Genomic DNA, 11,942 nt, shown 5'->3' on the forward strand with positions numbered 1-11,942 from the left:
CGGCAAGATGAGCTATCAGTTCAATACGTTTAGCCATTCGATCGGTGGCCCGGCTCTGAACAGTCACACAAGTAAGTCCAGTGCGGGCTGGCAGCGGGGTCGGGCGGGTGTCCGGAGGACGGTCGACTGGAGCCGCGGACAGCGTACTGACGAGGTAGTCATGCACTCGCGCGCAAGATTTGACGCCGGACGGGCGTTTGACCTCGAGGACGACCTCGAGTTCTGTCCGTCGCTGTTGTCGGAGGAGGAGGTAGGTCGCCCGGTCGGGCAACGACTAACGGCAGATTCAGTCGGTATCGGCCTACTCGTCTGACCGGTCGTCGACGTCGGGCTCGCCCGAGTCGTCGCCGCTGCAGGGCAAGATTCACGCCAACGCGCTCCTCATGGGCCAGCTGTCTCCTGGCCGCCCGATGGGCTACCCCTCGAGCCAGCACCCGACGCCGCGCGTGCGCCGGGCCATCGAAATTGTCGACCCGGCAACCGGCCTGCGTGTGGCGTCGCCCCCGCTGTCGTCGCCCGGCAAGGGTGCGTTTGTCAGCTCGGGCATGAACCGCCGCGCCTGGTCGTAGCGTCTCCATCAGTCATAATCACCACGAAAGCGTCCGGCGGGATGCGTCCAAAAAAAGTCAACAATTGGGAAGGTTATTGTAACATTCTTCGGTCTCGGTTTGGATGAAGATTATGATTTATTGGTATTGGAGATATTACGACTTGGAGTTAGGATTTACGTCTATCTTGCTGCTATCTTTTTTGACTATCTACCAATTTTTGGTCTCTGCTAGGTTGTTCATTTGGAAGAGAGCATTGTTCGGTACTGTGCCGCGGGTTGTTATTATTATGGGCTGATATTGGTACGAGCTACCTAATTAATAGTGTCACGGCTATGCTTCGGCATGTCATTGTATAAAGTGTTTTCTGTCTTGTCTCGCTGTGCACTTGATTTTGCTTTCGTATATACTTATTGGTTCTCTACTTTTTGTTCTACCTTGGGTCGGTGTTGGTTCTGGCTTTGTCATGATGTACGTTTAGAACAGTCTTTTTGCTTGGTCGCTCAGCGAGCCAATCATATATTTATAAGGTACAGGCTACTGGTATATTATCAATCAAAGTGTTTAAATAATGTGTTCCACCGGGGTGCCCGGTGCGCCGAGGGCGTGGGGCGTGCTTGGTAGCGTGCAGCTGCATGCAGCGTGCATCGGTTGGCGCGGTTGGCGCCGGTGCGGCTCGTGCGGCTCAGGCGCCGCATGTCCAGAGCAGCCGCGCCGCGTTCCGTGCGGCGCGCACCCCTGCTCTCGCCTCGCCGCAACGTCATTTGCGACGTCACTGGCTGCGAATATTCGCGCCGTGCGCCGTCGCCCGCCTCCTGGCCATGTGACGACAGGTGGGCTCGCTGCCCACCGGGCCCTTAGGCAATTGCTGCCAATAAGGCGTCAGCCGGCAGCCTCTCCGCTGCATGCGCCTTTCCGGCTGCGCCCCAGTGCGTCCGGGCGCAGCGCAGACGCAGGGAGCTCGGCCCGCGCCGACGGCGATAGCGGGCTGCTGCCCGGCGGGCCCGGGGCGGGCGGGCTACGTATAGCCTGCTAATTTCAGGCAGTGGCCGCGCGCCTGAGCGCCACGTCGGGACCGCGGCGGCCGCGTGGCGGTGCGCGGGCTCGGCCGCCGGGATGCCGCGCCGCACGGCGTGCGGCGTAAGCCGCACGCTAGTCCGGCAAGGTGGCCCGTGCGCAGCGAGGGGTCGCGGCGAAGGCCGGCCTCGGCGCTGGCCATGCGTGGCGGCGGGACCACCGCGCGCGGCCAACGCACGGCCTGCCGCGGCCGCGGCCGCCACCGCGCCGGCCGCGGTGGGCCGGCGGCTACGTCCTGACAGGTGGTTGACAGATTAAGGATGTACACAAGCCAAAAAAGTAGATCAGGCCCGCCGTGCTCTCGTAGTCCACGGGCGGCCGGGCGCGCCGCGCGATGCATTCTATGGATCCTGAGGTCAGCCGGGCCGCGGGCGCGCACTTACAGCTCAGCAGAATGAGCAGGACAAGGAGGACGATGATGACGATGATGATAGTGACCAGGGAGCCTGCGGTCAGCCGCGCACGCGCGCATACGTACTGTTCTCCTTCGCCTTCCGCGAGACCTTGCCCAGGCGCTGGCGCGCACCGTCCAGGCGGTTGTGGCCCCAGTCGACCAGGCGGTCGACCTCGCCGAGCAGCTCAACGTGCTGGTCGAGCTCGTCGCCGATCTGGATGCTGAGCTCGCGCTGGCGCGAGATGCTCTCGCTGAGCCGGTCGAGCGACTCGTCCTGGTCCTGCATGATGCGCTGCTGCAGCAGCAGCGCCTCGCTGTTGGAGATGTTGTTGCGCGGGTCGTTGAACGGCGACGGGGCCTCGGGCTCGGACTCGACCAGGTTGTCGCTGAAGCGCACGGTCTTGGCGACCTTGGCGCGCGGCCCCGGTCCGAGCAGCAGCGAGCGCTGCGAGTCAAAGTCCGAGTAGGCCGAGGGCGTGCGCACCGGCGGCGGCGGCGGCGGCGCCGTCAGCTCGTCGCCGGCGCCGCCGGCCTGCAGCAGCCCCACGAGCTTGTCGTACTGCTGCTGCAGCGTGATCAGCGTGTCCTCCTGCGAGCGCAGGTCCCGGGCCGATGTCGCGGGCGTGCTCTCTGCGCGCGTCTGGTCGCGCTCCAGGGCGGCGATGCCGTCCCGGAGCGTGGCCAGGCTGCGGCGAATCTCGGCCGCCTCGGACTTGCTCGGCTCGAGCCCGAGCGACTTGAGCCGGTTGTACTCGACCACCGAGACCAGCGCCGAGTCGGCCACGAGCGCCAGCCGTCCAGCGGGTTCTGCTGCACCCATTCTCTCTGTGTGCCGCGCGTGCGGGCCGAACTGCACTTGGTTGTTCTTGCCCGGCGTGCCGGCGTCTGCGCACCTGCGGGCTGCGGAAGCTCGAGACCGCGGGGTTCCTCTGTCGAAGACGGCGGGGCCGACCTCGTTCTGCCTTATCGCTTGCCTCCAACCGGGTGCTGGTGCTGCGAGTGGAGCTGCTGGCGGGAAAGAGGGACGAAGATAAATATCGGCACAGCCGTGCCGCCGCGCGGCGCTTGTGGCGCTTCCGTCGCGCGCCGCGCCTTCCCCGCCAAACTCCCAAACCGTCGCCGGCGCTCTCGCGGCCGCGACGACGAACCCGACCGCCCTCCTGCCCGATGGCCGCCTAGCACCCTGCCGAGCCCATGGACGTCTCCCGGCCCCCCTCCGGCGCCGCCGCGGCCGCGGCCGCGCCGCGCGCGCTGCACGAGCACGACATCGACCTGCGCGCGGTGACCTACGTCGCCGCCAACGAGCACCTGATGTGCCCGATCTGCCGCTGCCCGTTCATCGACCCGGTGGACACGGCGTGCGGGTAAGTGTGCGCGCGGCCCGGCTGACGCCAGCCACACGTTCTGCTCGTACTGCCTGCACAAGGCGCTGGCCCAGAGCGCGACGTGTCCGGTCGACCGGACGCCGCTGGACGCGGCCGCGGTCGCGCCGGCGTCCAACATCGTGCGCAACATGGTCAACGAGCTCGAGGTGGTGTGCCCGAACGCGGACCGCGGCTGCGCGGCCGTGACCGAGCGCTGCCTGCTGAGCTTCCACCTCCAGGACGCGTGCGAGTTCGCGCTCGTCGCGTGCGCCGGCGCGGGCTGCTCGGCGCTGGTCGAGCGCCGGCACGCGGCCGCGCCGTGCACGCACACGCGGCCGCCGTGCGCGCGGTGCGGCGAGCCGCTGGCGGCGGGCGAGCCGCACGAGTGTGCGGCTGACGAGCCGTGCGGCTCGTGCGGCGCCCCGGTCGCCCGCGCCGCCCGCGCCACACACGCCACCGAGTGCCCGGACGCAGTCACAAAGTGCGTCGCGGCCGCCGTCGGCTGCACGTGGACCGGCCGACGCCGCGCGGCCGAGCCGCACGCGGCGGCCTGCGTCTTCGCCGCGCTCGCGCCCGCGCTGCACGCGCACGACGCGCGGCTGGCCGCGCTCGAGCTCGAGAACAAGGCGCTGCGCGCGCAGGTCCAGCTCGCGCAGGCCGCGGCCGGCGCCGGCGCCGGCGGCGTGCCCATCGTCGACAACGAGGTCTTCCACGTCATCACCGAGCACGACCAGCTGCGCGCGGACGTCGACCGGCTGTCGGAGCTCGTGAGCGAGCTCGAGATCCGGCAGAGCATGGTGATCATGAACGAGTCGCTCAAGACCAAGGACGAGCTGCAGAGCCTGCGCGGCGCGATCAACGGCATCCGCCACCAGATGCACTTCATGCTGATGGACCGGCGCAGCCTGGCGCTGCAGTCGTTCGGTGCGCCGGTGTTCCACGGCGTGCCGGGCGGCGAGGCTGAGGCGGGCGGTGCGGGCGGCGCAGGTGGCGCGGGCGGCGCCACGCTCACCGCCTCGTCGCGCCTCATGCGCCACCTCTACGACGTCGGCGCCGGCCGCCGCGAGGCCGACGGGCCCCGGCCGGACGTCAAACTGTAGCGTACGTGTACATTAGCGGAATACATTGCTTGCGGCTAGTACGAGCGGCCGAACATGCACCACTGGATCGCGTCGCGGCCGCAGGACGCGCACTTGGTCTCGCCCGCGACGATGCCTGCCGGCTGGTCGAACGGAATGCACAGACTCTTGGCGCCCATGGACGGCGCGCGCGAGTCCTCCTCCTCCTCGCCCATCTCCTGGCGCGCGGACTTCTCCTTGATCTCGTCCTCGCACTCCTCGACGCCGCACCACGGGATCTGGACGAGGTTCTTCTGGTTGAGCGCGGGCACAAAGTCCTTCCAGTCGGTCACGCGGATGATGTGCGAGTCCATCGAGGCCTTGGCCTTGGCATACAGCTCGGCCTGGATCTCCTCGAGCAGCGCGGGCACGGCGGCCGCGAGCTCCGCGCGCGCGACCGTGTTCTTGGCGCCGGTGTTGCGGCGCACGCCCAGCACCTGCTGGTTCTTGTGGTCCTTCGGGCCGTACTCGAGACGCAGCGGCACGCCGCGCAGCTCCCACTCGCTGAACTTCCAGCCCGGCGAGTAGTTGTCGCGCACGTCCGCGATCGCGCGCACGCCGGCCTTCTTGAGCTCGGCCTCCATGTCGAGCACGCCGCCGATGATGGCCTTGCGCTGCTCCTCCGTCGTCGACGACGTCAGGCCGCACGGCACGAGCACGACCTGGTACTGCGCGATCCGCGGCGGGAGCACGAGGCCCTTGTTGTCGCCGTGGATCATGACCATGACGCCGATCACACGCGTCGACAGGCCCCACGAGTTCTGCCACACGTTGATCTTCTGGCCCTCGTTGTTGGGGTCCTCGACCGTGATGCCGAACATCTTGGAGAAGTTCTGGCCGAGGCAGTGCGACGTGGCGCCCTGGATGCCGCGGCCCGTCGCCGGGATGTAGCCCTCCGTCGTCGCCGTGAACAGCCCGCCCGCGAAGCGCTCCTTCTCGGTCTTGCGGCCCTTCACCACCGGCACCGCCAGCAGGTCCGTGTACACGCGCGAGTACAGGTCCAGGATCTGCATGACCTCGGTCTCGGCCTCCTCGCGCGTGAGGAACGCCGTGTGGCCCTCCTGCCACAGGAACTCGCGCGTGCGCAGGAACGGCTGCGGGTGCTTGAACTCCCACCGGACGACCGAGTTCCACTGGTTGAGCTTGAGCGGCAGGTCGCGGTGCGACCGGATCCACTTGGCGTAGTACGGGTACATGACCGTCTCGGACGTCGGCCGGATCGCGATCGGCTCCTCGAGCTCGGTCGAGCCGCTGCTGTCAGCCCGGCCCCGCGCGCCCACTTACGCTCTGGTCACCCACGCGACCTCGGGCGCGAAGCCCTCCACGTGGTCCTTCTCCTTCTCGAGCACCTTGGACGACACAAACATCGGGAAGTACGAGTTCTGCACGCCCAGCGCCTTGATGTGGCCGTCGAACCACGCCTGGATCTTCTCCCAGATCGAGTACGACGCCGGCTTCATGATGTAGCAGCCCGAGACGTCGTAGTAGTCGAGCATGTCGCCCTTGGTCAGCACCTGCTGGTACCAGCCGGGGAAGTTGCCCTCCTTGCTGACCGTGATGCCGACCAGCGCCGCGCCGTCGATCTTGGCCGCCTCGGCCGCGGCCTTGGCCGCTGCCGCCGCGCCCGACGGCGCCGCCGCGGGCGCCGGCGCCGGCGCCGCGTCAAAGTCGATCTCGGCGACCTCGCCCAGCGCCTTCAGGTACGCGACCACGGCCGCACCCGTCGTGAACGCAGTCTTGTCCGCGCCCGCGCGCACGCCCACCACCGGCGCCGCCGCCAGCTTGGCGTCCACCGCCAGCCGCACCTTGCCCGCGATCTCCTCCGTCACCGAGAAGGCCGAGACTGCCGTCAGCGCGCCCCGCCGCCCACTTACCCTCGCCCGGCGCGATGCCAAACGTCTCCTGCACGAGCTCAGCCGTCGCCAGACGCGCGTCCTTAGCCGACAGCGCCTTGGACACCACACTCGTCGACGTGCGCGTCGCCGCCAGCGCGACCACCACAATCGGCACCACCGCCGCGGACTTGGCCGTCTTGGGCTTGAGCACCAGCGTCTTGGTCAGCTCGTACGGCTCGGCCGCACCGGCCGCAGCCACGGCCGCCGTCCACTCAGCATCTGAGCCGGCCGCCGCGTGCGCGACCACCGTGGGCTCCGCCACCGACAGCTTCGCAAGCGAGCTCAGGACCGTCTCCAACGAGGCCATTGTTTGATAGAGTAGTCAATCGAATTGCGCCCTGTGCGCGCTCTGTGTGTTTCTGGGGGATCGACCGATGCGCTTCTGGACGTCGAGTCTGCAGCTGGCCTGTGTGTGCGCACGGAATCCGTGGAGATTCTTGTCGTCTGTGGTGGAAAAATTCTGCTGCCGTCCAAAATTTCTTTTGCTCCACGCTCGTTGGGCGCGGCGGTTGGGCGCGTGGCACAAGCGCATGTGGCGGCGCGTCTGCGGCTTTAAATGTGCATTTTCCGCAACATTTGCGCAGCAAACGCGCAGCCACACTCCTCATGTGCTTCCCCTGAATCCTGTGTCGTGCTCCCGTGAGTAATTGAGCCGCACGTCCATACACGGTGAGTAACTTGCCCACCCGTCTAGGCAACTCCGTGCCCGTGCGCGTTGCATCCTCGCCGCAAGGAGCGCGCCGCACATACGCACGCCGCACGCCGTGCGGCTCGTGTGGCCGACCACGTACGTGTGCTCGCGGGACCGCCACCGCGCAATCTGACAGTCTGGTGTCTGCCGGTCTGCCGGTCTGGTGAAACCGCCGGCTGCCTCTGGCCCTGCGGGCCCCTCAAAATGGCTTGAAGCCGTTCACCCATTTGTGAGCCCTTAATAGTCCCTGCCGGACCCGGTCTGCCGCGCTCGCTGTCTTATACAGTCTGCAGCCACGACCAGGAAGGTGCCCGTCTCGTGAATCTGATGGACGGGAGCCTGCTGCTGGCATACCCAACGTTTATCTACGGAAAAGACCGGAACCGTTGTCTGTTGGCAACTGCAGTCGTTTTGACTGTTGGGAAGACGCGATGTCTAACTACAGGTATCGTGTAAATAAGCTGGGCCACACCTCAAATAGCATGTGCATCAGCTGCACTGTCACCACTGTAGCGCCAGCGGCCTCGCCGGCAAAGCCGTGTCTCAGGCCATGGCAGCCCCCATGCTTCGTAGCCATGCAGAGGAGGAGTCGGCGTAGCTAAGCGTGGCTGGATCATGTACGGTATCAACACAGCTGACGGGACGCTTGCAGCAGGGAGCTATGGACGCGGCGAACATCTTGAGTGCGCGCGGCTGGACCGCGCGGCTTCTGGTATCCTCCGGCCGCTGCCGCCGAACGCTCAGCAGCTGCCCAGGGCGCGAGCCGCCGCGCGCGGTGCATCACGTGCCCGCCGCACGGGGTGCGGCGGGGTGTAGCGCTAGTACCGTGCCCGCGCCGTGCCCAGATGTACGCTTGAAGGAGAAGCACCCAGAACAAACTTACACAGGAAAAAAAGTTTCACGCGTTGTGGACAAATTCCTACTACACAGGTAGACACCCGCCCACGTTTGCGGTATTCTACATCCCTGCTACCTCTACGAAGACAGCATCGAACGAGCACAGGATGTCGCAAATCTACTCTACTCCGAGATCGGACACGCTGTGTAAGTGAGGGCGCAAGCGCGGCGGCCAGCGGGGCAGGCAACAGTGGCGGTCCAGAGCGCATGCTGACTCAATTGCAGTCCTGAACGGCGAGAAGCTCAGCGGCAATGACATCCGGGATCAGAACGGTAAGCTGGGCGCGGACGCAGGTGGTGGCCGGCGTGGGCGACGCTGGCGACAAGTGCGGAGTGGAAGCTGATCGTGCAGTGCTGGCGGCCCTGGCGATCGCCAACGTGGTCAAGTCGTCGCTCGGACCGGTTGGTCTGGACAAGATGCTGGTGGACGACATTGGTGTAAGTGTGGCGGGCGCGCGGAGCTGACGGCAGGACGTGACGGTCACGAACGACGGCGCCACAATTCTCAGCCTGCTCGATGTCGAGCACCCGTCCGGCAAGATCCTGGTCGAGCTGGCGCAGCAGCAGGACCGCGAGGTCGGAGACGGTAGGTGGCGCGCACGCGGCGGTTCTGACGGCAGGCACGACGTCGGTGGTGATCATCGCCTCGGAGCTCCTGCGGCGGGCGAACGACCTGGTCAAGAACAAGATCCACCCGACTACGATCATCACTGGCTACCGGCTGGCGCTGCGTGAGGCGATCAAGTACATGAACGAGGTCATGAGCATCAAGGTCGACACGCTCGGCAAGGATGCACTGATCAACATCGCCAAGACGAGCATGTCGAGCAAGATCATCGGTAGTGACTCGGAATTTTTTTCTGCCATGGTCGTGGACGCGCTGCTGGCGACCAAGACGACCAACACGCGCGGCGAGACCAAGTACCCTGTCAAGGCGGTCAATATCCTCAAGGCGCACGGCAAGTCGAGCCTCGAGTCTGTGCTGGTCAATGGCTACGCGCTCAACTGCACCAAGGCCAGCCAGGCCATGAAGTCGTCGGTGACGGGCGCCAAGATCGCGTGTCTGGACATGAACCTGCAGAAGGTGCGCATGCCTCTCGGCGTCAACATCACGATCGACAACCCCGACGAGCTTGAGGAGATCCGCAAGCGCGAGAACATGATCGTGCTCGAGCGGGTGGCCAAGATCATCAACGCGGGCGCCAACGTCGTGCTGACGACCAAGGGCATCGACGACCTGTGCCTTAAGTCTTTCATCGAGGCTGGCGTGATCGCCGTGCGGCGGTGCAAGCGCGAGGACCTGCGCCGCATCGCGCGCGCGACGGGCGCCACGCTGGTGTCGTCGCTGTCGAACCTCGAGGGAGACGAGGTCTTCGAGGCCAGCTACCTGGGCTACGCCGAGGAGGTCGCTCAGGAGAAGATCTCGGACGATGAGTGCATCATCGTGCGCAGCCCGCGCACGGCGTCGGCTGCGTCGATCATCCTGCGCGGCTCGAACGACTACCAGCTCGACGAGATGGAGCGCTCGCTGCACGACTCGCTCTCTGTCGTCCAGCGCACGCTCGAGTCTGGCGCGGTCGTGCCCGGCGGCGGCGCCGTCGAGACCGCGCTGAGCATCTACCTCGAGAACTTTGCGACGACGCTGGGCTCGCGCGAGCAGCTCGCGATCGCCGAGTTCGCGTCCGCGCTGCTCGTGATCCCCAAGACGCTCGCCGTCAACGCGGCAAAGGACTCTTCCGACCTGGTCGCCAAGCTGCGGTCGTACCACGCCGCCAGCCAGACCGCGCAGACGACCGACTCGAAGAAGCGCGGCTACAAGAATTACGGCCTCGACCTGCTGCGCGGCAAGGTCACCGACGAGATCAAGGCCGGCATCGTCGAGCCCGCGGTGTCCAAGGTGCGCTCGCTCAAGAGCGCGCTCGAGGCCTGCATCGCCATCCTGCGCATTGACACCATGATCTCCGTCGACCCGGAGCAGCCGGCGGAGGACCCGCACGGCCACTGAGCCGTTGTACATTTACGCTTACGCTCATGTTTGAATAGACAGCTCGACACACGCCCCGCGCCACGCGCGTCGCGCGCCGGCCGCGCTGTCGCCGGTGCGCCGCACGACGCTCTGCGCGTGCCGATAAGCCGATAGCCACCGTTGGCACCGTTACCGCCGCACCTCGTATGCCTGCGGCCTCGTATAGGCCGCCCCACCGGTGCCCGCTTACCCGGGGTTACCAGCGCTGCACGCCAATCACGTCTATCTCGTCGTATCTCTCATATCAGCGCGGCTCGCGCCACTCAGGGTCTAGTGCCAACCGTCTGTATCTAAGTCTAGTCCCAATATAGACAAACATATGCGCTTTGCGGGAAAGCCCACTCAGATTATGCACACTTGTTGCCTCCTGGAGCCTAGCTGAACCCACATCGGGTATTGCGTCGGCTTTTGCATAATCAACCGGCCCCCGGCCGCCCTCTTAGCAAGACACCCACGGTCCACTGTCCACTGTTGGCCCGGTAACCTACCGTAACTTGGCCGTACTCTGCCGTACCCAGCGTACTAGTCGCACACCTTACCTATCTGTCGCGAGCGAGTCCACTAATTCCTGGCCGCTCTAGCCACTACTGACGATCGAGTACAGCGGTTGACCGTGGGTGGACGGTATCCATAGTTGCTTGGATTTGGCTCAGCTTGCTTGGTCGTTTTCCACTCGTTTTCTCGCAGGTCCCCTTCCTCCTAAATTCCAAATCTCTAATCCATATCTTTTCTTCTCATCTTCTATTTTTTTTCGCTTCTTCACCGTCCCGTCCTGTTTGCTTGATACCGTTCGATCATAATGGGTGCTCCTGCTGTTATCGGTTCCCTGGCCCTCTTCGGCGCCGCCGTTGTCGGTGGATGTAAGTAGCGACGTGATTGGATGGATGGTGGAGACAGCGGGGCGGCCGACTGGTGCGGCCGCGACGGCAACGCTGTGGCTGGAGACGGCCGGCGGGGGTGCCGCCGGACGCGCCGGACGATGGCGACGTGGTCTGATGGCACGGATGTCGTCGGTCGGCCGGCGCGGTGGCCGGAGACGGTCTCGGCGTTGGCCGAGGGCGGGTCCGTCCGGGGCGGATGCGCGCGGACGACCGGCCAACCGGCGGGGCATACTGGCTGCGTCCGGCGGCTGCAGACGGCGATGATGGGCGAAAGTGTGCCGGTGGGGCGCGGACGAGCCGCACGAATTGCAGGCAGCCGCAACGGCGCGCCGCAAAGTGTGCGGCGTCGGCAGTCCCGCTCGGCCGCGAACCGTCTGCTCGCTCACCTTCTCCGGCCGTGCGCTCTTCGCTGTCTCTCCTCTCTTCTTCCCATGGCTTTGCTGACCGTCAGACATGCTGTTCACCGGCTCCGGCGAGGACTTCAACGTCGGAAAGTTCCTGACCACGACCTCGCCCTACACGTGGGCGTCGCTCGGAATCGCCCTCTGCATTGGTCTCTCCGTCGTCGGTGCCGCCTGGGGTATCTTCGTCACCGGTACCTCGATTGTCGGTGGTGGTGTCAAGGCGCCCAGAATCCGCACCAAGAACTTGATCTCGATCATTTTCTGCGAGGTCGTCGCCATCTACGGTGTCATCATGTCGATCGTGTTCTCGGCCAAGCTCGCCGCCGTTGTCGGCCCCGACCTCTACACGCCTGAGAACTACTACACCGGCTATGCCCTCTTCTGGGCTGGTATCACCGTCGGCGCCTGCAACCTCATCTGCGGTGTCGCCGTCGGTGTCACCGGTTCGACCGCCGCCATTGCTGACGCCGCCGACCCCTCGCTCTTCGTCAAGATCCTTGTCATCGAGATTTTCGGCTCCGTCCTCGGCTTGTTCGGTACGTTGTCGCTGTCGCTGCCACTAACCCCAGGTCTCATTGTTGGTCTGCTAATTGCCGGCAAGGCCAACGACTTCCAGTAAACGACGACACGAAAAGTAAATTTAGATC

At 65.5% G+C, this 11,942-nt stretch overlaps 6 protein-coding genes across 6 annotated transcripts; 4 read left to right on the plus strand and 2 right to left on the minus strand.

The window, feature by feature from the left end:
- Positions 1–160: 160 nt before the first annotated feature.
- V1510DRAFT_364347 (uncharacterized protein) lies at positions 161–569 on the plus strand (the record flags this gene model as incomplete). The annotated part of the gene is made up of 2 exons (XM_066931183.1): positions 161–250; positions 285–569. 2 exons carry the CDS (start codon positions 161–163, stop codon positions 567–569), a joined length of 375 nt encoding a protein of 124 aa, XP_066789398.1.
- Positions 570–1,853: 1,284 nt separating this feature from the next.
- Positions 1,854–2,839, minus strand: V1510DRAFT_364254 (uncharacterized protein; the record flags this gene model as incomplete). Its single annotated transcript, XM_066931180.1, has 2 exons — positions 1,854–2,071; positions 2,104–2,839. 2 exons carry the CDS (start codon positions 2,837–2,839, stop codon positions 1,854–1,856), a joined length of 954 nt encoding a protein of 317 aa, XP_066789399.1.
- A 374-nt stretch (positions 2,840–3,213) lies between these two features.
- On the plus strand, positions 3,214–4,537 carry V1510DRAFT_393536 (uncharacterized protein; the record flags this gene model as incomplete). Its single annotated transcript, XM_066931825.1, has 2 exons — positions 3,214–3,383; positions 3,415–4,537. The coding sequence occupies 2 exons, from the start codon at positions 3,214–3,216 to the stop codon at positions 4,481–4,483; spliced, it is 1,239 nt and encodes a 412-aa protein (XP_066789400.1). The 3' UTR covers positions 4,484–4,537.
- V1510DRAFT_364453 (uncharacterized protein) lies at positions 4,519–6,703 on the minus strand (the record flags this gene model as incomplete). The annotated part of the gene is made up of 3 exons (XM_066931191.1): positions 4,519–5,752; positions 5,786–6,344; positions 6,376–6,703. 3 exons carry the CDS (start codon positions 6,701–6,703, stop codon positions 4,519–4,521), a joined length of 2,121 nt encoding a protein of 706 aa, XP_066789401.1.
- A 1,388-nt stretch (positions 6,704–8,091) lies between these two features.
- On the plus strand, positions 8,092–9,989 carry V1510DRAFT_364209 (chaperonin Cpn60/TCP-1 family; the record flags this gene model as incomplete). The annotated part of the gene is made up of 5 exons (XM_066931179.1): positions 8,092–8,131; positions 8,210–8,257; positions 8,337–8,422; positions 8,456–8,570; positions 8,605–9,989. 5 exons carry the CDS (start codon positions 8,092–8,094, stop codon positions 9,987–9,989), a joined length of 1,674 nt encoding a protein of 557 aa, XP_066789402.1.
- A 1,355-nt stretch (positions 9,990–11,344) lies between these two features.
- V1510DRAFT_425902 (ATP synthase subunit C-domain-containing protein) lies at positions 11,345–11,914 on the plus strand (the record flags this gene model as incomplete). The annotated part of the gene is made up of 2 exons (XM_066935143.1): positions 11,345–11,831; positions 11,865–11,914. The coding sequence occupies 2 exons, from the start codon at positions 11,345–11,347 to the stop codon at positions 11,912–11,914; spliced, it is 537 nt and encodes a 178-aa protein (XP_066789403.1).
- Positions 11,915–11,942: the final 28 nt, after the last annotated feature.

Source organism: Dipodascopsis tothii, assembly GCF_038497935.1.
Source record: "Dipodascopsis tothii strain CBS 759.85 unplaced genomic scaffold V1510scaffold_12, whole genome shotgun sequence".
NCBI classification, from domain to species: Eukaryota; Fungi; Ascomycota; class Lipomycetes; order Lipomycetales; family Lipomycetaceae; genus Neoaidaea; species Neoaidaea tothii.